Below are 26,374 nucleotides of genomic sequence, written 5' to 3' on the forward strand. Positions count from 1 at the left end.
GAGGGATCTTCCTGAGTAACACTCAGCATGTTACTTTTCGGAAAAACTTGGTTGCCCTTTACCTTTCTGGAACAGGAAATTACTTTCTTCCTACACTTCACATTGTTGGAGACTGGACCCAAAACTTTGTCTTGATTTACAGGTGTATCTGTGCAGTGATTTTTAAATATGAGCTTTGCAGTTTATGAATTCACTATTCTTTATTATTTGGTGTGTAGGATTCAGGTGACTTGGAATTCTTTGATACATTCTGCATCTTAGAGATTTTTTGAAGCAAGGGCACTTTCATATTGGGAGTGTCATTTAGGCTTATCACATATAAAATAAACTCACGTATATTTGGGTATCAGGATATATTTCTCATACCTCTCTTCCAGTGATGTCATAAGTAGATTTGCAGTGTGACAGCTGTGGAAACTGGATTGTTGCTTGATCTTAGAATTCTAATATAGGACAAAACTGGCATCATTGTAATCACCTTTTCTGACATGTTGTAAGGGATCATTTGCATTTCAAGGACTTCATGTAAATGTCCTTTTTATATTATTGGTATCAAACAGAATTTATTCAAGGATCTTGGTAATAAAATGTGATTATGGAATCTTAAAAATAGCTAATCATAGCCTTCTTGGGCTGGAGCTGCCAAGAGAGAATCTAGAGAAGTAACGTGTATTTGTTGAACAAAATCTCACTAATTTGATCTGCACTGTGCTGCAGATTACTTTTACAATATCTTTGAAGGAGAAGTTTTATGAAGCAAATTAAGAGAATTAGCATGCCTTTATGAGTATATTTCAATTACAGAAAATGTAAAACTGGCTGTAATCAGTACGTGTTTAAAAAGATTTTTTAAACAGAGACTTCTAATTTGAACACCTGAGTTAGTTGCTCTTGGTCTAAATTATTGAGGCTTTTGTTGTGTTATTGAAGTTCGGTTTTTACCGTAACTTAAAAGATATATAAAGATGGATGTAAAGGACTTCATTTTTAATAGAACTTATTTCTATTTAACAGCACCTGTGGAACCTTCTCAAGAGGAACAGTCATTATTATGTGAAGGTAATTTTCTGTGATACGACCCTCTGTCTAATTGAGAAAACATTAAGTTGTCTATGGTATGTGAAACCTGGATATTGTTTTGTAAATACAATATCTCAATTTCTTGTCTAGGTTCAAATTCAGCTGTTAGCATGGAACTTTCAGAACCTGTTGGTAAGAAAATTTCTGACCATATTAATACAGTATTTTGAAACCCTATCAGGATATAAGGTGCAAATGTAAGTGTCATGGTTATTGTAATGCCTACGTTTAAAACTTTGAGTCTTTGCTGTTGGAATTTAGAAAGCAGTAGTTGGGCATCAGCGCTGCCATGATATGCTGAATGATTGCAGATGTTAAAGCTGAGTGGAAGACTGCTAAAGTTGGGTTAAGGACTTGAGCTTGTTCTGTTTTGTTTGTGAAAAATTTCCTTCCTTTTTGCAACTTTCTTATTCTTAAAGGTGTCAGATTCCCAATGTGGTTGATAAAGTTGACACCAGATTATTTGCAGAAGAAAAAGCAAAGATCTTGTAAACCCTGTGTTCTGATTTTAAACTTTCCCATTTTCCTGACACTGGAATAACTGGGCTGTTAGGAGTGGTACATCTCCTGTTTACATTTTGTTTGTCCTTATGGAAATGAAGCTTTGTTAAAATAGCAATCTCTCATCAATCTCTGAGTCATCTCTGATGTCAGCAGTGGGGCTGGCTTGAAAGCTGTAATCCATTTCTGTTGTGAAAGAGACTTCCTTGCTTATGTTTCACTAGACTTTAAGAACTAGAACTAAATATGCAAGGTTCTATTTGTTGTTGGAAGGCATCTGTGTTGTACAGTACAGATTGTTGTAAGTCTTTTTCAGAATTCTACATTAAATGTCTTATTTCAGTAGAAAATGGGGAGACAGAAATGTCCCCAGAAGAATCATGGGAGCACAAAGAAGAAATAAGTGAAGCAGAGTTAGGGGGTTGTTCCATGGGAGATGGAAGAGCTGCTGAGGAGAGTGCCCAAGAAATGATGGAGGAGGAAGAGGAAATACCAAAACCCAAATCTGTGGTCGCGCCCCCGGGGGCTCCAAAAAAAGAACATGTAAATGTGGTATTCATTGGGCATGTAGGTAAGTTGCCCTCCTGGCTATGAAATACCACCAGTCACTGGGTACATCAAACAGCTCCACAGAGATTTTGAGTGAAACTGACGTGAATTAATCTGAAATGTTTGGATTTTTAACTCGATAAATTTTTTTTTTTTTTTTTTTAACCTGGCAAAACTGCCAACACTTTGTGGGACAAATAAATAATTTTGTAATGGCATGGGAGCTGAAAAAAATAAGATTTAGTATATTTATATGTGATGCGCCATTGGTCTATAGATCCACCCTCCCAGCGCAATGGTGGCTAAACATATGATGACATATTTTTTTTTTATGATGACATATGTTAATTAATATCCCAATCTGGTTTTCTTGTGTGTAAACTCCAGTTAATTTGTTAATTTTTTGGGCTTCATCTAACTAATTTTGAGTGATATAGGAAATTAATTTGGAGTGACTTCTGGATGCTGGGTTAGCACAAAATGAAACCCATTTAATTTACTCAGATATTCCCTGGCCATCTGACTTAGCCCCAAAATCGAAAGAAGAAAATACAGAATTATGTGTCCTTTTTTCCTTCCCTTTATCTCTGCTTTCTCCTGAATATAACGTTATATACCATACTCCTTTTTTAGTAGCAAGGACTCCTTTGAAATGTGTAAAGGAACACCTATATTTGCTAAAATTAGTGAAAGGCAGACTACCTAAATGTAGTTCACAGCTCTTTGGCTACTTTTGCTCTCCCCTGAGGTTCCTCTTGGGTAATTTATATTCTGTTGCTGCTGTGCTCTCCGCTGAAGGTCAGAGAGCAATCTGTTCAAAAATTCTTCCTTATAGGTAAAGTAGTTCTAAGTTCTTGTTTTCCACTAGTAAGTCATTGTTGAGCTGCAAGGGGTCTTGGCAGCTTCATTTGCAACTGAATTTATGTAATTACATATGCTAGTCAGCAATGCTGTTAGTGCACTTAGCGGGTTTTGTTTTGTTTTGTTCTGTTCCATTTACATCTGTGGTTTATTTATCTTTGATGGTGATGTTACTTTTAGATGCTGGCAAGTCAACCATTGGAGGACAAATAATGTAAGTCTGTATTTTTTGTTAAATAATAGAGTTAACTTGATTGAATGAATTTTGGGCATTGTACACATATAATAATTCAAAGACAATAAAATAGGTCACCTGAAGAAATTATAGATAGACATTACCTGTAAGGAAAGCTGACGTTAAGAAGGAATTTTTGCAATGTGATCATTGTTAGTAGTTTCTGATTAGATTTAGGCATTCCTTAGAATTCTTGTGTCATCACTGTCAGACTGTCCTGGAACATTAACTAAATGTATTTCTAAAAGCTGTCTGTTAGATTTTTTTTTTTAATAAAAACTAATATAAAACCTAGATTGTAAGAAATATTAGTTTGCAGACCTTAAAATAAGCTGTTAAGGGCAGCCCCAGTGGCGCAGTGGTTTACCGCTGCCTTCAGCCCAGGGCCGGATTCTGGAGACCCGGGATCCAGTCCCATGTCGGGCTCTCTGCATGGAGCCTGCTTCTCCCTCTGCCTATGTCTCTGCTTCTCTCTCTCTCTCTCTCTCTCTCTCTCTCTCTGTGTCTCTATGAATGAATGAATGAATAAATAAATAAATAAATATCTAAAAAAAAACCTGTTAAATTGGAATCGTTAACTAAAGCTCTGTGGATGGAAGTGTTGGGCCCATTTGATTTTTTGTGTTTTAGGAGAACGTATATTTTTTGCTTATGGGCTGTAATTTTCATGGACATTTCACTAGGATTCTGTGCTCAGCTGGCTAGGAACATGCACTGTAGATGATTGCAGAGAACACACAGAGATGAATGAAAGCTCCAACAGGAAGCTTTGATTTGGATGAGTCAAGGAAAGCAGTTCAGCATTCCTAAGGAATTGTTTTAAAATTTTAATTGTTGATAATTTTTTAAAATATTAAATATTGAAGTGTATTAATAAGACTTAATTGCCTGGACAAGACTGTTGGACAACACTTCTTTTATATAGTATTTGTATTTGCCCTTTAAAAAAATTTAATTCTGGGAGCACCTGTGTGGCTCAGTCAGTTGAGTGTCTGACTCTTGGTTCTGGCTCAGGTCATGATCTCAGTTCCTGGGATAGGGCCTTGCATGGGGCTCTGTGCTCATTAAGAAGTCTATGTCTCTCTCCCCTTGTCCCTCTGCCCCTCCCCCCGCTTGTACTCACACTCTCTCTCTAAAATAAATTAATTTGGGCAGCCTGGGTAGCTCAGCAGTTTAGTGCTGCCTTCGGCCCAGGGCATGATCCTGGAGACCCAGGATCGAGTCCCACGTTGGGGTCCCTGCATGGAGCCTGCTTCTTCCTCTGCCTGTGTCTCTACCTTTTTGTCTCCTGTTTCTCATGAGTAACTAAACATTTTTTTTTTTTTTTTTAATTTATGATAGTCACACACAGAGAGAGAGAGAGGCAGAGACATAGGCAGAGGGAGAAGCAGGCTCCATGCACCGGGAGCCCGACGTGGGATTCGATCCCGGGTCTCCAGGATCGCGCCCTGGGCCAAAGGCAGGCGCTAAACCGCTACGCCACCCAGGGATCCAATAAACATTTTTTAAAAAATAAAATTAATTAAAAATATTTTTATTCTGAAATAATTTTAGAATTACAGAAAGGTTACAAGAATAGTAACAAAGTTCCCATATACCTTTCATTCAGCCTTTCCTAGTGTTAACATATTAAATAACTGTAGTACACTCCTCAAAACTAGATGGTTAATATTGGTACAGTACTACTAACTAAGCTGTGGCTCTTGAATTTCACCAATTTCTCCTCGAATGTGTTTTTTTGGGTTCTAGAATTCCACCTGGCATTTAGTAGTTCCATCCTCTGGTTCCCTCTTCTCAGTTTTCTCAGCTTGTGACATTGCCGCAGTCTCGTCTTCCACAACTGTCATGAATTTAAAGAGTGCCATTTAGTAGGTTCCTTATTGAGGTGTTTCACAGTTACATTGACGTTGTACATTTGGGCAAGAATGTCACACAGGAGATATGTTGTACTCTCCTCAGACCATCCTATCAGGAGTACCTCATGTCAGTTCTCCATGTGAGAACTTTTTTTTTTTTTTTTAAGGATTTTATTTATTCATGAGAGACACACAGAGGCAGAGACATCAGCAGAGGGAGAAGCAGGCTCCCTCAGGGAGCCTGGTGTGGGACTCAATCCCAGGACCCCGGGATCACGCCCTGAGCCAAAGGCAGACACTCAACCCTGAGCCACCCTGGTGCCCCTCCATATGAGAACTTTACTGCTGATGGTCTTAGCCAGGATTATTTGGTTGATGTGTTGTCTGCCAGGATTCTCCACAGTAAAGTTATTACTTTTCCCCTTTATCTGGAGGGGAGAGAATTTGAGACTATGTAAATATCTTTTCCTCTTAGACTTTCTATGATATCAGCATCCATCAGTGATTCCTGTATTTTATTTATTTTTTAAAGATTTTATTTATTCATGAGAGACACAGAAAGGTGGGGGTGGGTGGCGGCAGACGGAGAAGCAGGCTCTATGCAAGGGGCCTGACCTGGGACTCCATCCCAGGTCTCCAGGATCAGGCCCTGGGCTGAAGGCAGCGCTAAACCACTGAGCCACCCGGCTGTCCAGTTCCTGTATTTTAAAATAGCTGTTTTCTGGAGTTGAATTTCCACTATAAAGAGCTTTAGAGTTGAAATGACTTCACTGAATAATTTGTAATTGTTTACTTCTTTTCCCTTTGTTTCCAGGTATTTGACCGGAATGGTTGACAAAAGGACACTCGAGAAATACGAAAGAGAAGCTAAAGAGAAAAACAGAGAAACTTGGTATAATAAACTTTTATGGCACTATAAATTACTTTTAAGGAAACACTGCCTACTTAATACTATTGTAGTCTACTAAGGTGTAGGTGCATGAGGTCTAAAGTGGTGTCATAACGAAGAAGTTTCCTTTCCCCTTATTCTACAAAGTGGATCAGCTCCTGATGACTTCAAAACTTGTACGGGAGCATTTGAGAACATTCATATGTCTAGTAATACACTTGTTGGATAAATTCTAAACCATCCATTTAATAGGGTCATTACATAACCACTAAAAAATTGCATTTTTGGAATTTATAATACCCAGAAGTGGAGCTTAAGTTACAGTGGAATTTGGAGAGAAAGGAGGTGACATGATAGTACTTAGAATATGATCATTAGGGATCCCTGGGTGGCGCAGTGGTTTGGCGCCTGCCTTTGGCCCAGGGCGCGATCCTGGAGACCCAGGATCGATTCCCACGTCGGGCTCCCGGTGCATGGAGCCTGCTTCTCCCTCTGCCTATGTCTCTGCCTCTCTCTCTCTCTCTGTATGACTATCATAAATAAATTAAAAAAAAATTAAAAAAAAAGAATATTATCATTAATGATGTAAATAAACACTGGAAAGAAAAAAGAATGGACAGAATTATTGATAGGGGTTGCCTTTGGTGAGAAAAAGGGTCAGTTTTTTGTTGCTAATCTCACTTTTTTTTTTTTAAGTTAGATTTATTTGGGACATTCATGGCTTTTGTTGTTTTTTAAATTGTATTCCTCTGTATTAAGGGAAAAGATCATCATTATACTAAAAAAAATGGATTACATACAATGAAATACAGATGATGAGGTAATCTAAAATAACACTTATTCTGAATGGTTTGAACTTACATGAATCATCTTCACATGGCAAAGAAACACTGAAATGATTTTTACCAAGTAACCCATTGCTCCCAAATGGTGGTTACTGGCTTTCACTTTTTTTTTTTTTTTTTTTGGCTTTCACTTTTGAAAACATCCTTAGATAGCTATTATTTGTATTATACTTTGTGCCAGATGATCATAAAAGCTCCCAGTCATATTGACCTTGGTACAAAGTAGTCTTCCTGTGTATGTTGTCAGCTTGTTTTCATAAATACTGTTTGCTTATAGAATATATATAGGTTTGAGGCACCTGGGTGGTTCAGTCATTTGAGCATCTGATTCTCGATCTCAGTTTAGGTCTTGATCTCTCAGGGTCATGAGTTCAAGTCTTGCACTGGGCTCCATGCTGGGCATGGAGCCTCCTTTAAAAAATAAAAGTAAAAAATATATACAGAATTTCTCTGCTATGTAAGAGTAGAGCATTTCTTTGAAACATTGTGTAAACCAAAGTGGCATAAAGCAAAGAAGTGATTGTCATTAGTTTTTATGGAAAAAATTTTTGAGCATTACCAGACCCAGAGAATATTAGGCTTTTCTGATATCTAAGGACTCATCTTACTAAGGGATGTACAGAATAAATGGACATAAAGCACAGATGTTCCCAGACATGGTTCAGAGCAATGGCATTTTGATGCAGAGGTGCTTTGTGTAGTTCCTGGGGAGAGCTGGAAGGGCTTGAGGACGCCACTCTTCACTGCTCAGGGTGCACACTGCTTCTATGATAGCTCGCTGCAGAGCAAACACTGGACGCTATCTGACTCTTAGTTTTGTCTCAGGTCATGATCTCAGTCCTGGGATTGAGCCCTGCATTAAAAAAAAAATCATCTTCAGATGTCTCTGTTAGCAAAAGCAGTTACAATGTAGGTCTTTTGTTTTTTGTTTTTTTTTTATTTGTTTTTCTAATGTAGGTCTTCTGTAAAAGCCAAGTGGTATAATGTGAACTTTAAAAAATCAGGATACCTGTAAATGACTAGATATTTCTAAGAGCTCCAAGTGTTTGAATCATAATAATTCAAATTTTATTCACTCGATTTTAATTTCTACTCAGTCCTATTTGTGATTTTTTTTTTTTTTTTTTTTAAGATTTAATTTATTTATTCATGAGAAACAGAGAGAGGCAGAGACGTAGGCTGTGGGAAGCCGGCTCCATCCTGGGACTCCAGGATCATGCCCTGGGCTGAAGGCAGGCATTAAACTGCTGAGCCACCCAGGTATCCCTTGTGATTTTTTTTTTTTTTTTTTAAAGATTAAAAAAATTTTTAAGTAATCTCTACACCCAACTTTGGCTCAAACTCACAACCCCGAGATCAAGAGTTGCGTACTCCACCGACTAAAACAACCAAGTGTCCCTGTCCTGTTCCTGATTTAAATGTATGCTGCACATAAAGCTGGATGTCATCAATGTCATCATTATACCTTGGTATAATGTGGTATAAGAATATATACCATTATACCTTGGTATAAAGTGGTAGAAGAATATCATAAAAACATACATTCTTAGCAATCTTAATCTTATTTTAAAATTATTTCAGGTATTTGTCTTGGGCCTTAGACACAAATCAGGAAGAACGAGACAAGGGTAAAACAGTAGAAGTGGGCCGTGCCTATTTTGAAACAGAAAAGAAGCATTTCACAATTCTGGATGCCCCTGGCCATAAGAGTTTTGTCCCAAATATGATTGGTGGTGCTTCTCAAGCAGATTTGGCTGTACTGGTAAGAAAGACCTTTCCAATTCACTTGTGTGGTTGTGAGCAGCCCCATTTCAGTGTTAAGTATTTGAGTTTATCCTCAGAGTTAAAATTGAGGTTGCAATGAGTTATATACAGTCACAAATTTTACTTTTGTCTCACTCATCTGCTCAAATCTTTATAATGGGATTCACTTAATGTTTTCTCTACCTCGTCATTATCTATCTATGACTGTCAGATCTCCGTGTCCACTAAATGCCAAGCTGGGTTTGCTTTGTACATACCACATGTGCTGTGGATACACAGCTGAGGGAGAAATTATCTGTTTTCTTAAGGCCTCAGTCATTTTGCAGAGTTTTTGTTTGTTTTGTCACTGTACCAACACTGTCACATACATGTTTGAATCGCAAAATATAAAGGCATACTAGATTTTTTTTTTAAATTGGGGGATCGGAAGAAACATTTACCAAAATCTTAAGCCATTTAGACATTGTGACATTCAAAAGCCTGCAGGGTATAATTAACGTACTTTTATTTTCTTGCAAAAACCTGATAAAACTGAAAGGAAAGCTGTTTCACTGCTCAAGGGCTATATACCTGAGTGTTTAAAAATAAACTGTCGGATTTCTTGGAATAGGTCATCTCTGCTAGAAAAGGAGAGTTTGAAACTGGATTTGAAAAAGGCGGACAGACAAGAGAACATGCAATGTTGGCAAAGACGGCAGGTGTCAAACACTTAATTGTGCTCATCAATAAGATGGATGATCCAACGGTAAATTGGAGCAATGAGAGGTAAGTTTTGCCAGTCTTACTAGATTTTACAGACACATAAGTGGAATAAAGGATGGTTTTGCTACTGTATCCTTTTTCCCCCTGGGGTTTTTCTTCCCCCCCCCCCTCGGGTTTTTCTTAAACCTTAATTTGTTTAATAATAAAACCAGAGTTCCCTTGCTTTCTATTACAATTAAGTTATTTATAAATATTCATAGATACGAAGAATGTAAAGAGAAACTAGTGCCATTTTTGAAAAAGGTTGGCTTCAATCCCAAAAAGGACATTCACTTTATGCCCTGCTCAGGACTCACTGGAGCGAATCTAAAAGAGCAATCAGATTTCTGTCCTTGGTACACGTAAGTAACCTTTGCTTCTTTTTAGAAAAACTTTACGTCGTTATAAGTAATATCAGAAAACGATAACTGTAAGTAACTGTGGTTTTTAAAAATACCATGACTTTTGCCCATTTTTTAATTGGATTGTTTTTTTGTTACTGTCTTTTCACTTTCTTGATGATATCCTTTGAGGCATAACAGGTTTTAGGATCAACTTGTCAATATGTGTTGATAGGCAGCTGGGATTATTAATAGGGATTATACTCAGTCTGTAGATGAATTTGGGGGAGCATTGCTATCTTGGCAGTAAAGCTTCCCAATTCCTATACTGTAGTTTTAAAGGGGAAATTAGGGATCCCTGGGTGGCACAGCGGTTTAGCGCCTGCCTTTCGCCCAGGGTGCGATCCTGGAGATCCGGGATCAAGTCCCACGTCGGGCTCCCGGTGCATGGATTCTGCTTCTCCCTCTGCCTGTGTCTCTGCCCCCCCCCCCCCTCTCTCTCTCTCTCTCTCTCTCTCTCTCTCTCTCTCTCTGTGTGTGTGTGTGTGTGTGTGTGTGTGTGTGTGACTATCATAAATAAATAAAATTCTTTAAAAAAAATAAGGGGAAATTATTTTATAGAATCCTGATTTGAGAGCTGGAAAAGTCCTTAGGAATTAAGTAATAGAATGTAGTCATTTTATGGGCTCCTGAGTGGCTCAGTTGGTTAAGCATCTGGCTCTTGATTTCAGCTTGGGTCATGATCTCAGACAATGTTGGGCTCTGCTTGGAGTGCTCAGCTTGGAGTTGGTTTGAGATACTCTATCTCTCTGTCCCTCCCCCTACTCTCTAAACAAATACTATCTTAAAAAAAAAATTCTCTTCCCTCTGCCCCTCCCCCAGTGCTCATGCTCTCTCTCCCTAAAGAAAAAAAAAAGAATGTAGTTCTTTTATTACAAAATGTAAGCCATTTACTAGAAAATGTTTCTAATTTTAATAAAGTAAGTTGTTGGGGAAGCTTTTTCATTATATTTATAGGCTATTTTGTTATATTTTTGGTTTTCTGAGGAAAGAAGGGCATGAACCGAATAATAAATCAGTTGTATGGGGGGGGCACCTGGGTGGCTCAGTGATTGTTTGCCTTTGACTCAGGTCATGATCCTGGGGTCCTGGGATAAGTCTCACATTGGGCTCCTCACAGGGAGCCTGTTTCTCCCTCTGCCTGTGTCTCTGCCTGTCTCTGTGCCTCTCATGAATACATAAATAAATAAAATCTTTTAAAAAATCAGTTGAATGAGAAGAGTATGTGGGTAGAATGAAAGTATTATAACTGTTTTTCATATAAAGTTACGGTCATGTAACTTCTTAAAATTTTGACATTTATGTTGATTCTCTTTAATGGATATTGTTATGTTCTCAGTGGATTACCGTTTATTCCATATCTGGATAATTTGCCAAACTTCAATAGATCAGTTGATGGACCAATCAGGCTGCCAATTGTGGATAAGTACAAGGTACCCAGAATGTTCAAGAGATTGGGATTTATGGGAGGTGAAATCATTGTTTTGTGTATTAAGTTACAAAACAATCCGAATAACAACATAGCATAGATGTCTCTTAATGTTATTTAGTGGTGTAGATGGATCCTAATTTAGTTTAAGCTGTTTTCTCAGTGAGCCAATGATCATTTTTTAGAGAGAAAGTCCTACAAGTAAAACTGCTGGAGTCAAAGAATTTGCACATTAAAGTTGCTGAATATTGACCAGCAGCCTTCCCAAGTACTGCCCGCAGCATATGAGTGCTGGTTTTATCATAGCCTCACCAATATTAGATGTTAGTCTTTAAAAAATAAGCTTTATTATGTTTAATTTAATTTTCAAAGTGAGTTTTCTTTTTTAAAGGTTTGTCAGTATGTAATATTTGACCTCCTCAAATAATTCTTTCATTAGCTCCATGCTAAATTTCTTAAACAAGTGTTTTTCCAATTTTACACATGAGGAAGCAGGCTTAGATTTTTGAACGAACCAGAATTTAAACAAAAAATTGAGATCTTCAGATGTAAAAATTTGTGCTGTTTCTGGTACCATGTTTTTTTTTTTTTTTTTTGGGGGGGGGGGGTCTTAAAAGATCTTAGACCTACATACTTACTAGTATTACTAGTATTATAATTGCACATATGCTAATGACACAGATAATATATTTTTTACTTAGCTTGTATTTAAGATTAATCCTAACCATTCTACCACTTGAACTAAAGATTTTCTGAGTAAGCCCCATAAGATTTCACTTTGGGTTGTTGAACTATTGTAGAATAGTAACAAAAGTCTGTAACTTAGTTTTTTATTTCAAATTTAAACAGGATATGGGCACTGTGGTCCTGGGAAAGCTGGAATCAGGATCTATTTGTAAAGGCCAGCAGCTTGTGATGATGCCAAACAAGGTAAGAGTTAGTAATGCTCTTTCTCATTTAGACTTTCTTTTGAAAGTATTCTCAAAGAGAACTTTTCAAAAAGTTAAGGGTTTCCATGAAAAGAAACTTTAGGGGGCATCTGGGTGGCTTAGTGGTTGAGCATCTGCCTTTGGCTCAGGTCATGATCCTGGGGTCCTGGCATCTAGTCTTCTTCTGCTTATGTCTCTGCCCCTCTCTCTCTCTCTCTGTCTCTCATGAGATTTTATTTATTCATGAGAGACAGAGATTGAGAGGCAGAGGGAGAAGCAGTCTCCCCATAAGGAGCCCGATGCAGGACTTGATCCCTGACCCCGGGATCATGCCTTGAGCTGAAGGGAGATAGATGCTCAACTGCTGAGCCACCTAGGATCCCAATAAAATCTTAAAAAAGAAAAGAAAGAAAGAAAGGGAAAGGAGAGGAGAGGAGACTTTAAGATTCAGGATTATGTTTTATTAATGTCAAGTACAAAATTTAGTACAGAAGATATGGTGTGGGGCAGCCCAAGTGGCACAACGGTTTAGCGCTGCCTGCAGCCCAGGGTGTGATCCTGGAGGCCCAGGATTGAGTCCCACGTTGGGCTCCTTGCATGGAGCCTGCTTCTCCCTCTGCCTGTGTCTCTGCCTATCTCTCTGTGTGTGTGTGTGTTTCTCTTGAATAAATGAATAAATAAAAAAAAAAAAAAAAACACCTTTTTATTTTTTTTATTTTTTTATTTTTAGAACACCTTTAAAAAAGAAGAAGATAGAGTGTTAGAGTTATCCAATGACAGATGGGGAAGGGCCAGTATTAGTACCATGTTAGAGCTAAAAGATGTATCCTCAAGAGAACTTTACCTCCATACTTTTACTGAGATCCTGAGTGGTTCAGTGACTTGTTTCTGTTAACACACTGAATTAGCAAGTGAGGGCAGCCCAGGTGGCTCAGCGGTTTAGCACCTGCCTTCTGCCTGGGGAGTGATCCTGCAGTCCCAGGATCGAGTCCCACGTCAGGCTCCCAGCATGGAGCCTGCTTCTCCCTCTGCCTGTGTGTGTCTTTCACTCTCCTCTCTCTCTAAGAATAAATAAAATCTTAAAAAAAAAAAAAAAAAAAAAGAATTAGCAAGTGAGTCCAGGATGAAAACTCAGGCTTAATCATGATATAATTCATTTTCTTTTTTTCCCTTAAAATTAAAATTTTTATTTTTATTTTTTAAAATATTTTTATTTATTTTCTCATTAGAGACACAGAGAGGCAGAGACACAGGCAGACTCCATGCAGGGAGCCTGACGTGGGACTCGATCCTGGGTCTCCAGAATCAGGCCCTGGGCTGAAGGCGGCGCTAAACCGCTGAGCCACCCGGGCTGCCCAAAATTTTTATTTTTTTTTAAGATTTATATATTTGAGAGAAAGAAAGCATGAGCGGGGGAGGAGCAGAGAAAGCGGGACAAGCAGACTCCCCACTGAGCAGGGAGCCTGATATGGGGCTTGATTCCAGGACCCTGAGATCATGACCTGACCTAAAGTCAGATGCCCCTGCTTTCTTTTTTTTTTCTTGTATTATTATATTGGCTACTATAAAATGTGCCCAATTTATAGTCCTAATCTGTTTTGAGAGAAGAGAATTTGCCTTTATCATAAATGGGTCCCTAATCTTCCTATCTTTTTGTAATTTATTATTGGAGAGGGTTTTATTAAAACCTGTAAAGTCTCCATTGAACTTACCTTTGTGTTATTTTTGGCTGCTCAGTTGCTGATAATTACAGACATATTACTTGAGAAACCGTTACCTATTTTCCAAAAGGGCCTTCTCACAGCTTCTGAGAGGTTTTTGTTTTTTTTTTTTTAAGATTTTACTTATTTATTCATGAGAAACACAGAGAGAAAGAGAAGCAGAGACACAGACAGAGGGAAGAACAGGCTCCATGCAGGGAGCCCGACGTGGGCCTCGATCCCAGGTCTCTAGGATCTGGCCCTGGGCCAAAGGTGGTGCCAACCGCTGAGCCACCCGGGCTTCCCTCTTCTGAGATATTTATGTAGGAAAGCAGACCTCTGCCATCAGAACCTCCAAATAGTGGGGCATCTGGTGACTCAGTCATTTTGAGTGTCAGGGTCGTGGGATACAGCCCTGCATGGGGCTCTGCCCTCAGCATGGAGTCTGCATCTTTCCTTCTCTCTGCCCTTCCCCCACTTGTGCATATTCTTTCTCTCCATAATAAATAAGTAAACCTTTTTAGACCAAAACCAAACAAAAAACCTCCATATAGAGATTTTGTTAGATTTCAGTGAGAATGTCTTCACCAGTCCTCAATCCAGGCACAGTAAATAAGAAAAGGTATCCATCGTCAGTGTAAGGTTTAGGTATAATTGGCATCTTACAAATTATACTTTGAGGTTTTTTGATGCCTTATTCACTGGAGATTAGAGTAGCCTATCATAGGATCTTTTTACTAAGGTATTTATAGCTGCAACTGGAAGGTCATTGGCAATTGAATGAAAATGCTTATCATGAATCCTAGTTCATAGGGCAGTCACAGAAGTAGTTTGGTCATGGTGATGGAAGGAAGGCAGATTGGGGGTTGCAAGAGGCTAGGGGATGAAGAATAAGGAGTGACCTGAATGAAGGCACAGTTTCCTTTGGGATGATGAGGATGTTTTGAAACGAGATACTGGTATTGGTTGTATAATATTGTGAATGCCAACCAGATGCCATGGAGTTGTAATATGTAAAATATTTGTAAAAGGTAAATTTTATATGAGTGTTCTACCACAATAGAAAGAAAAGTACAATTCACTAAGAGCAAGTGGACTGAGTGCCAGGCTAGACTAGTTACAGCTTTTCTGCGGGAGCTGGGACTTAATACTGATGACCAGGCAGGTCAGTGTAGCCTTGCCTGCAGCTGGTAGGCAAGCCTTGATGACTCAGTTCTTGTTAGTCCTGCTGAGTCTCAGTGGAATGGAATTAAATATTTTAAGAGACTCAGATGCCAAACTATCTTAGGATAAAAAATTAATGGGTAGGTAACCTACGAAATAGGAGAAAGTAATTGTATATCATAAATCTGATAAGGGGTTAAATCCAGAATATATCAAGAACTATAACTCAACCACAAAATTAACAACCTGACTAAAAAATAAGCAAGGGACTGAAACATTTCTCCGAAGATGTGCAAACAGCCAACAAGCATATGAAAAGATCTCATCTCTAATCATTAGGGGAATGCAAATGAAAGCCACAACGAGATAACACCTCGTACCCATCAAAAAAACAAAATAACAGATGTTGGTGAGGATGTGGAGAAATTGGAACTGTGGGTGAGAATGTAAAACTGCACACCGCTGTGGAAAACATAATGATGTTTCCTCAGAAAAATTTAAAAATGGAATAATTATATGATCCAGCAGTATCACTTCAGGATATGTGCCCAAAAGAATGGAAAGCAGACCTCAGAACCCATGTTCATAATAGCATTATTCACACAAGCTAAATGGGGAAGCAACCTATCATGTCAATTGATGGATAAGTAGATAAACAGAATGTGATATATCCATACAGTGGAATATTATTCAGCCTAAAAAGGAAGGAAATTCTGACCCATGGTACAACATGAACGTCAAGGGCATTGTGCTAAGTGAATTAATAAGCCAGTCACAAAAAGATAAATAATGTATGATTCCACAATTTTTTTTTTTTTTTTAAGATTTATCTTGAAGGGGAAGAGGGAGACAGAGCCTTAAGTGGACTCTGTGCTGAGTGCAGAGTCCCAACGCCGGGCTTGATCTCATGACCCTGAGATCACGACCTGAGCCAAAACCAAGAGTCAGTCATTTAACCAACTGAGCCACCCAGGCGCTCCTATGATTCCACTTTTGTGAGGTACTTAGAACAGGCAAAATCCTCATTACCTTTCATAAACCAAGAGAATTTGTTCTGTCTTAATTTTTGAAACTATGGATTAATTAAAAGATTAGAGTAACTATTGTACTTAGCCAGAGAAGACCGCGTTTGGAGAGAGGGATTGTTATACTACATTGGGCAAAAAGTAGTTTACAGTACTTGCTTAGTTTGTCTATGGGGGAACTCCTGGTTTCTGCCCTTTTGTCCTGTTACTGGAAAGAATTTAGCTAACAAATATGGCTCTGTTTCACTTCTTGGAATGAACTTCAGTAGGTATCAGTAAGGTATAAGCTGCCTTTTGGGAAAGGAGACCATTATTGGTGAAGAGGGGAGAGACTACTAGAGGTTAACAAGTGACAGACTGTAGAATTCTGGAGGATAACGATTCTGGATTCTCCACTGTTTATCTACCAGCGTGAAATAGTTTATTTTGTCATGAGGGCTGTTTATTTGTGGTATGTGTTTTAACAATATGAATTTCCAAGGGAAGAAATGGAGTAAAATAAGGGAGCACTTGTGGGTATTGCTTTTAACATGTTCTACCATCTCTATGCTTTTTTTTTAATAATTGGTAAAATAATGTAAATTTTACCATTAGTGGGATCTCTGGGTAGCACAGCAGTTTGGCGCCTGCCCTTGGCCCAGGGCGTGATCCTGGAGACCCGGGATCGAATCCCACATTGGGCTCCCGGTGCACGGAGCCTGCTTCTCCCTCTGCCTGTGTCTCTGCGTCTCTCTCTCTCTCTGTGACTATCATAAATAAATAAAAATTTTAAAAAAAATTAAAAAAAAAATTTTACCATTAGTGACATTTATTAAGCTTCACCGTCATCACCACTATGAGGTTCTAGAACATTTTCATCACTCCAAAGGAAATCCTGTACCCATTAAATAGTCTGTGTTTGTTTGTTTGTTTATTTATTTATTTATTTTTAAATTTTTATTTACTTATGATAGTCAGAGAGAGAGAGACGCAGAGACACAGGCAGAGGGAGAAGCAGGCTCCATGCACCGGGAGCCCAATGTGGGATTCGATCCCGGGTCTCCAGGATCGCGCCCTGGGCCAAAGGCGGGTGCCAAACCGCTGCGCCACCCAGGGATCCCGTCTGTGTTCTTTTAAAGCTTAATTGTTCACGTATCTTTTGAGAAGCACATTCTTCAGATATTTGGAATTGATGGGTAATAGAAGCTGTGCTATTAAATCCTAGAATCTAATCATAATAACGACATTCGTAAAATTAAAATCTAGATGTTAGACTTAATGTTTTAATTTTGAAAAGATAAGGCAAATGCTAGTTTATACTGTGTTCAATTTGGAAATTATTAGGATATGATATTAAGCCAAATTAATATTTTATTTTTTATTTTTTAAAATAAATTTATTTTTTATTGGTGTTCAATTTGTCAACATATAGAATAACACCCAGTGCTCATCCCGTCAAGTGCCCACCTCAGTGCCCGCTACCCAGTCACCCCCACCCCCCCAAATTAATATTTTAATTGGCAGTTCATATTTCTAGGATATGATTTTCATTAAGTTCATGTCATACAAATGTAATGAAGTTTCATATTCAAGTAAGTGTTTTGGCTAATACATGACCTCAGAAAAATGTGACCTGCAAGTCTTTAAATGAACATTCAGGGCAGCCCCGGTGGCGCAGCGGTTTAGCGCCGCCTGCAGCCCCGGGTGTGATCCTGGAGACCCGGGATCGAGTCCCACGTCGGGCTCCCTGCATGGAGCCTGCTTCTCCCTCTGCCTGTGTCTCTGCCCCCCTCTCTCTCTCTCTGTCTTTCTCATAAATAAATAAATAAAAATCTTAAAAAAAAAAAAATGAACATTCAGATCACTTCATGTTCTGCTGAGCAGTGAATGTCAGAAATCCTCCAGGCTTGCATTTATTGTTTTGTTTTGTTTTTTTAAGCACAATGTGGAAGTTCTCGGAATCCTTTCTGATGATGTAGAAACTGATTCTGTAGCCCCAGGTGAAAACCTCAAAATCAGACTGAAAGGAATTGAAGAGGAGGAGATTCTTCCGGGATTCATACTTTGTGATCCTAATAATCTTTGTCATTCTGGACGCACATTTGATGCCCAGGTAAACTAGTTATTGTAATTGAGTGATCTCTACTGTCTAAATGAAATTAGAATTTAAATCCCTTTTGTCCTGATTGGTGACATACCACTGTGTAGGGGGGGAATTGAAATCCTACCATATTACGACAACCATGATGTAGATCTCACACATGAGGTCTTTAAGAGGTGGTATTTTTTATAAGTTCCTTTTTATTTTATTTGTTTATCTACTTCATTGGTTTTGAAGTAGGCTCCACATCCAATGTGGGGCTTGAACTCACAACCCCGAGATTGAGACACATGCTCTACTGACTGAGCCAGCTAGGCACACCACGTTCCTTTTGAATTTTGCTCAAGGTGTCTTTCCCCTGAAATAGAACACAGTTGCCTTGGAAATCAGGGTGTGTCTGCTCATTCAGGGTAAGTACCTTTCCAGACAGGAAAACACAATTTCTCTGTTATTAGCAACCTGACTTCCACAGAAGAATAACAGAGTTGATGATTGGTGTAGCTCAGAATTTTTGAGTTCTGTAACCAGCTATGATGACAAGTTAGATTTTGATGCTTGGATACAAGGTTGTCTACTTTTTTTTTTTAAGATTTTATTTATTTTTTCATGAGAGACACAGAGAGAGAGGCAGAGACACAGGCAGAGGGGGAAGCAGGCTCCATGCAGGGAGCCCCATGCGGGACTGGATCCCGGGACCCCAGGGTCACACCCCGGGCCGAAGGCAGGTGCTAAACTGCTGAGCCACCCAGGGATCCCCAAGGTTGTTTACTTTTACTGGATCTTAGATATTGAAAACTGGATAAAATTATGAGAAGTTCACATCTGGAACAAAACAAAAGTAGCTGTAGTGGCAGTGATTACCTTAAATTCTTAGGAAGAAAGAGGCTTCTCAGAGAAGAATGAGTCTGCCTGATAGGTTTCTAAAGTTTGGGTCTGGCCAAGAAGATAAGTAGGGTAAGGATATCAGAGTTCATGCTTGGATATCAGGCGACCTGACCCAGCACTTCTAATTCAAAAATAACTTAAGTTGAGACTGAGTTCCATATTCTTGTGGTACTATATGGCACTAGAGAACATTCTGTTATTTTTTTACCCCACGGATAAAGATGTGAATTTTTTTGTTTGACAGATAGTGATTATAGAGCACAAATCCATCATCTGCCCAGGTTATAATGCGGTGCTGCATATTCACACCTGTATTGAGGAAGTCGAAATAACAGTGAGTCTTAATTAATTAACAGTGAGTCTTTAATTAAGTTAATTGGGGTTTTTTGTTTATGTATGTGTTTAAAGACTATCTTGATAATTTCTGATCGGCAACAGTAATGTACTCTTATTTGTACTCCTTGTCCTAAAGATTCTCTTATTTGGCATTCTGATCTCCTCCCTTTTTCTTGGCTAGGCCTTAATCTGCTTGGTAGACAAAAAATCAGGAGAAAAAAGTAAGACTCGACCCCGTTTTGTGAAACAAGATCAAGTATGCATCGCCCGCTTAAGGACAGCAGGAACCATCTGCCTTGAGACCTTTAAAGACTTCCCTCAGATGGGGCGCTTTACCTTAAGAGACGAGGGTAAGCATTTACACTGCTGCCTAGTAGCATCTCTAGGATGCGAGTTTGTTCCATCCAAGTACGGTGCACGTCACAAGTTCATAGAAAACTTGGATGCGTGTTCTGTATTATGTTCCTGTAATAAATGTTTCATGAGTTGAGTGGTTTGAACAGACAGAACCGACCATGCATTGTAACAGTATGCTGTAGATTAAGAATCTTAATTTTGATAATTTGCAAGTAGTGGGCTTTGAGAGTTATTTTATTTACTAAATGAGACATTTCTATGGTGAAATCCTTTGTACTATGTGTGCTTAAAGCCCATCTTGAAGGGCTTAAGCCTGTAAGGCAAGTTTTCGCCATGCAAGCCTCCGAAGTAGAAACCTTGGCATTTTTGTGGTCAGGAGACACTTTAAAATCAAATATAATAAACATTCACTACACTGATGTCGGGAGCATGAAACACATACATTAATGGTCTGTTAGCACCTGATTTTTTTTTTTTTTTTTTTCAGAAGCACCTGATTTTTATACAGGTTTATTTAATGTTACGTTTTTTTGTGTGGGTGTCCATTTCTCCCTAGTTCTGAGTGAATCTGAACAGCTCTGCTTTTTCCTATGTTGTGGCCATGAAACTTTTGGTAGCAGGAAAACAAAGTGGCTCTTATTAAATGTTTCTCTGTGGATCATTAATATTTCTAACTTAGATAACTATTTTAAGAGTGTGGAAAGTGTTACATTAAAACATTGTGGTTCAGTTGAAATATAGAATCAGCACCTCACGTGTTCATTCCATTTCTGTTCTACAGAAAACTTACTCTGGGTCTCCTGCACGTCAGGAGCTGTGACAAGCACTACACCTCCTCCACCTTATTTCAGAGGAATCTGTACAGAGACAGTATTTACTTTATTTTGAAGTCCTTATCTTAAAAATCTTCTTGGTAATGGCAAACCTGGTTACTTGGGTTTGTCCTGTTAACTTAACAAAATGAGAAACTTAGTTACCAATTAGAACCTGACAAAATCCGGTGGATAGAAAGTAGCAAGAATGTTTAATCCCAGAGTTGTTTTTTTCCTAAAAGGTAGCTTGGCCTTTTAGGTTTTTCACATGACCTTGTGGTATTTCTACCCTTTATAATAAATAGAACTGAGAACTCCTCCTTCACATCTTTATTGAGTTCATGTATATACCTTGAAATGGATTTGTTTTAAGTGTACAGTTTAATGAATTTAATCTATTTACAGGGTTGTACAACCATCACCACATTTTATATTTAGAACACATAGAACATCTAAAAAAACTCCTATACCTGTTTACAGTCACTTGGTGTTCCTATCCCTAGCCAACCACAGATCTTTCTCTGTTTGCCTTTTTTGGGCATGCCATATAAATAGAATCATACAATTTGTGGTCTTTAGTGTCTAGTTTTTTAAACTTGGCATGTAATTAGTTCTTTTTTATTGCCAAATACTATTCCGTGGTTCGGACATTCCACATTTTACTTGTCCAGGCTTAGGTTTGTGATATAGGAAAGGATAAGCTTCTTTTCAGCTCCCCCTACCCTCTAGAGACCCATTTATTAAAAGACACCTACTAAGAAATCATGACTTTGGTGGAAGAGCCAGTTAATTAGTATTTACATTGTGGACAATAATTTTATGATTTAAAAAATAATAAGCTTGAATACCTTATGTAGCCTTGCTGTTAACTACTGAAAAGGGTTTTTGTTTCTGTTTTTTAAATTTCATTTCTAGGTAAAACCATTGCAATTGGGAAAGTTCTGAAACTGGTTCCAGAGAAAGACTAAGCATTTTCTTGATGACCCTGCACAATACTGTGAGGAAAATTGACTGCAAAAGCCTACTTCACACCGCCTTCTCTTATTTTCTGCCCATTGACAAACTTCTCCCCATATTTTGCAAAGACAAAATCCACAGCAAAAGTCCACATTATGTCAGCTTTCTCATATTGAGAGCTCTGCTATGCCACTGTTGAATTTTCCCCCAAATTTTTTTCCTTCCCCTCCCAAACTCTGCTTCCTTGGACAGATTTGGCAATAGCTTTGTAAGTGATGTGGACACAATTGCCTACAATAATGAAAACTTACAGGAATTTTTTTATTTTTCATTTTCCCCTTAGGCATACTTAGTCTTTTTTTCCCCCCAGGCAGATCATTCTGAGTGTGCGAGTGTGTGCACATGTTATAGAGACAACTACCATGTTAATAAAATATTCAATTTGAAATCCTTTTCGGTATTTGAATTGCTTTTGAATAACGTTTTTTATCTGGATGTAACATTGTTGCATTAGCTTTTTAACTTACCAAGTAATTGAGTACATTTTATGACTTGGACTTTTCTAAACTCTTCCCTCCCCACTACTTTAAATGAGGCATTTCCAAACGCTGTGCAAGTTTGTATAAAGGAAAGCGTTAGTTTGGCCCCTTCCTTTGGTGGTTAGTGCATATGTCCAATCAAACACCTGTATGGCGCTGGGACGCTGCTGTAGTAGTAGGTCTGCCAGCTGTTTCCTGCCAATTTATATTCAACACGGTTTCTTCAACACAGTAGGCTGTTTTAAAAAAGAACAGTGTACTGTCATTTTTATTAGTAAAATGTAACAAAAGTACCCCTACAGAAAATTCCATTACCGTGTTAAATTAGTGGGATTTGCAATAAAGCAAGCATGTTGAGACCTGGCAGAAATGCCTCCTTTAGCATTTATAAGAGCTGCATGCATCTAGTATGAAAACTATCCATTGCAAGTGCCAGTTCTGCAAATTACTCCTTTACTATTTGTATCAGTAATTTTAAAGGCTGGATGATTCTTGCTGGTTTAAAGCTAAATCTCATCCGGCCACTAAAGGAACACCTATTTAGAACCATCCAAATCTGCACAGACTAAAGTTAACAGTGATGTATAGAATCAAGCACAGTATCGAAGTTTTTCTCAGTTACTTGAAATTGACTGTTTTCTTAAAGCTGAAATTTGCTAAACTGTTATTTGGACGAACCACAATGGAGCATGGCTGTGGTTTTTAGACTGAAGGCTGACTTTCTACTATAACTGACAGGACTTTGAAATTTTTAATGAGAATGAGTGGGAAATGGAAGAGCCACTTTTTGGGTTTATTGGACGGCCCCCCTTGATTTTGAGGGATATCATGTATCAAAGACGGCCTCTTTTAGACTGTGGTTTATCTCTAAATAAGATACTTTTGTAATTGTACATTTAATGACAAGTCCCTTCCCTCAGAAAAGAAAAGCCTAGTCAGACTGTTTCCAGTCACAAAGCATAAAACAATCTAATCCTGTTCTCTTAACTATAGAATTACCATTCATTTCATGAATGGTGCTATATCTTATGGACAGAGCAAAGTTATTGTCCTACAGCTTCCTATAACTATACTCACGGCTATTAAATTGCATGAAATTTAGCTAAATTTTATTATGTCAGCAAAATCTCTGGGCTTTTATTTTTCTGGGAAATACGGGAGCTTTAATCAGTACATAATGACTCTTTTTGTACTTCCAAGTTAATAGGAACAAATAGCAATTGCTTGGATTTTAATGAATCTTTAAAAGCTCAAGAGTTGTTGAAATTATTTCCAAAAATAGATTTCCATTTTTAAATCGAGCATATTTTTAAAAACCAGTTCTGTTTGCTATTAAAACATTTACAATTTTAGAATATTATGTGCATGTTGCCAAGACTCCAGCAAAACGACATGGATACCAACTGTAAAGGGTCTAGCTCTAAAATAGAAAAGATTATGAAATATAAATTTCATTGGATTCTTTTACACATTTGTGCAAATGATTACTTAATCATGAAAAAAAAAAAACGCACTGTTAAATATGGGCTTGGAAGTTCTTTAGGAAGTATTCTCAGAATTGATGCATTTTAACTCCTAGTTCACCCTGGCTGGTGATCTGGATGAGGAAATTCAGTGTCTGGCGTGAACTGGCAGCATGTGATGCTGGGCCTCTGCAGAGAGCAGTGCAAGGTCCTGTGCTGATGGACTGTGGGTGTGGCTGACAGTGCAAACGTAGGCTGACTGGCTGCAGATGAGGGTAATATGGACCCAAACGTTTCTTCCTCCAGCTTTAGCATAGATCTTAGAATCTAGACTTAGAATCACAACTTTCTTTGCATCTTTTTACTTTAATGTTCTGTATACAACTGTCATGCTAGATTATTTATAGTTTTTTAAATTAATGAATTGAGAATAAAGGTATCATTAATGAACATCTGAAGTAATTGCCACTTTAAACCTTTACTGCTGTGGGAGAGGGGAAAATACAGCATCTATTTCTTGTTTTTAATTTGCAAAAAGGACTTATATCCAGCGGAAACCAATGTAAAATCAAACCAGAAGAGTTGGACTGAGTATGTATTGCCATGAAATTAAGTGACAAATAGTAAAGTGTTCTTGAATACTTAAGCCCTTGTATATTTCTTTGTTTGGAACTGAAAGTCTTGAAATATGTGATAACTGAATGTAAAAACTCTGTAAATTGTTAAAGTACAGGTGGTTCACTGTAACAAGAGGGAACTCGTACTTGCCTGCTAGTTCCCTAAGCGACAAGAACTGCGTTCTCAGTGTGGGATGGACTTTCAAGGGGGTGCAGTCGGACAGTCCCTGGCACCCTCTCAGCTCAAGTGCTGCAGAGATGTGGGGTCATGCTTTCAATCAGATGCAGTTTTGCAACCCAAGAAAAAGGCGGACCTATGGTCAAAAACTGCTTCCATGACGAACTCTTGAAAAAAAGTCAGCTAAACTCCCTGGCATCTTCAGGAAGACTTAGTCACAGCTGTCACTACCCCAAGGTCTGTGATGACTGTCCCATGGGGCAGCACTTCAGCTTCTCTCCTCGTTGGCACGGACTTCCTCACAGGCCGCCACCACGTGAAAGGTGGCTTCGTGGCTCTGGGGACAGATGTAAGGTAGCCGAAGGGCAAATAGTTTTTACGACAACTCTAAACATCAGGCGACTCTGAACCCTTGGAAACTTTTGAAAATTGTGGTCATTGCACTCCAGCGGCCTGGAGAACGACGCGACGTTCTGTACAGTGTTGGCCTACCTTATCAGAGTAAACGTGCCATTAATCCTCTCACAGACACACGCGAGGTAGACAGCAATCAGCAGGATTCAGGGGACGATTTTCTGTCTCCAGATAACGTGGCTTCTATTTCCTCCCGCTAACTTTTCAGTGATTCTAGCAAAATGCCATCTGATATATTCATGCTTTGTTTCTTTAGAGATCTTGCCATGGCAGCAGCTTGTGAAATAAATGTAATTATACATGCACAACTCAAAAGACTTATTACTAGGTTTAAATTTAGCAGTCAGTTGGTTATATTAGATTTCCTAGTAAGTGGAATAGGGACTGTTTGTTTTTTTTTTCCCGTGATAGTTCAGTGGATTCCATTTGAACCAATTTACTGCCAGAATTCAGGTCGGATAGATTGGTTCAACTTGTGATGGTTTTGGTTCTAGGATAGTCTTGATTTTCAGGATCCTGGAACATACTGAGTCTTCCCTTCAATAAATACACTTTTCACATACCTCTAATCTTATGCTTCCTTGAAACAGTAATCTGCTAGCTGAGTTGTTTACTAGGGAATGTTCTAAGGGCCCGGAGGTGTGGGAGTGGAGATTAGAACCTTGACGTTCTCCAACATAAGGGAAAAGCAGGTAGGCACCATGTCTGATTAGGCAGAAAATTGGGATTTCTCGAGCAGCCCCTAGAATGGGAACCGTCTTTTCTGCCTCACCACACATGCCACTGTGCCCTTTAAAACTTAACACGGAAACCTCAGATTTGTGGACGGCAAAGGTGGAATGATGTTTTGTGCTTCCTGAGGCTTCCCTCTGCCAGGCACATTCGCTTAGCGCTCCAGATGTCAGCCCGAGTCCCTGCTACCTCCTTTCCTGCCGCCCGGGAAGAGTGTGCTGGAGCTGAGCTCCTGCGCTCCTCCGGTGACCATCCTCGTGCTTCAGGTGACCGAGGTCAGCCCCGAGGGCCTGTCTACTTTAGGGACTCCCCAGGGAGCCACTCTCGGAAGTCAACTCACCTTAGTTACCTAGTTTGTTCTGCTCTAAAGGAAATGTGGATCTCTCTCAGGCCAGGACTTAGTGACTAGTTTTTACTAGAACAGCATAGGTCAATACCTAGGCTCTTTTTTTTTTTTTTTAAACAAAAAAACCCAGAGAATTCAAGGGAAGGGAGTAGCTCTGCTGAGGTTCTGAACCTAATTCCAAAGTATGGCAGACTAGGTAGGAACTGTGGGGATCCAAGGTCAAGAAACCTTTTTCTTATGATTTGTAGCTACCTACTGTGCCTGACTTGGTGCCTGTGTGAGGATGAAGCCCTTAGCCGCTCTTGCAATTATTCACATGACTGAAGTTAAAAGAACTTGCTTTTGTAATAACAATAAAAATTGTCATCTTCCCTTTTGAAGGACTTGTCTGTCTGTTTACAGTCGCCTGTACTGTATCATGCCCGAGGGCCTCAGTGGTCCTCTGTTCAGTTCCTGATTGGGAACAGGTACCAGCTGGGTTCCTGCTGGGTCAGGTACCAGCACCATCTCCCAGTGGATCTGGAGGGATCTAATGAGCCGGATCACGTGAGGGACTGACAAATGCGTGGTCTCCCTGCACATGGTATGCAAAGCTTTGTACAGTCTTATGTGAGCTTGCTTGCTTGTTTTTTTTTTTGTTTTTTTGGTTTTTTTTTTTTAAGATTTATTTGATAGAGCAGATGCAGGGG

General features: G+C 38.9%; 1 protein-coding gene across 6 annotated transcripts in view; it reads left to right on the forward strand.

Moving 5' to 3' along the window:
- The window catches only part of GSPT1 (G1 to S phase transition 1), a 40,345-nt gene extending 14,280 nt beyond the window's left edge, over positions 1-26,065 (forward strand). For 4 of the 6 annotated variants that reach the window (XM_038540338.1, XM_038540336.1, XM_038540337.1 and 1 more), the window contains exons 2-15: positions 1,015-1,059; positions 1,171-1,212; positions 1,925-2,152; positions 3,172-3,205; positions 5,897-5,974; positions 8,398-8,578; positions 9,191-9,345; positions 9,543-9,683; positions 11,062-11,155; positions 12,001-12,081; positions 17,888-18,061; positions 19,179-19,268; positions 19,452-19,620; positions 21,355-21,407. In XM_038540338.1, coding sequence (XP_038396266.1) covers positions 1,191-1,212; positions 1,925-2,152; positions 3,172-3,205; positions 5,897-5,974; positions 8,398-8,578; positions 9,191-9,345; positions 9,543-9,683; positions 11,062-11,155; positions 12,001-12,081; positions 17,888-18,061; positions 19,179-19,268; positions 19,452-19,620; positions 21,355-21,407 — 1,500 coding nt within the window. In that variant the 5' untranslated portion in view covers positions 1,015-1,059; positions 1,171-1,190. Of the gene's footprint in view, positions 1-1,014; positions 1,060-1,170; positions 1,213-1,924; positions 2,153-3,171; positions 3,206-5,896; positions 5,975-8,397; positions 8,579-9,190; positions 9,346-9,542; positions 9,684-11,061; positions 11,156-12,000; positions 12,082-17,887; positions 18,062-19,178; positions 19,269-19,451; positions 19,621-21,354 lie in introns of all 6 variants that reach the window. The other 2 variants (XM_038540333.1, XM_038540334.1) reach the window with 2 other exon arrangements.
- Positions 26,066-26,374: the final 309 nt, after the last annotated feature.

This window comes from Canis lupus, chromosome 6 (assembly GCF_011100685.1).
Source record: "Canis lupus familiaris isolate Mischka breed German Shepherd chromosome 6, alternate assembly UU_Cfam_GSD_1.0, whole genome shotgun sequence".
Lineage (NCBI taxonomy): Eukaryota > Metazoa > Chordata > Mammalia > Carnivora > Canidae > Canis > Canis lupus.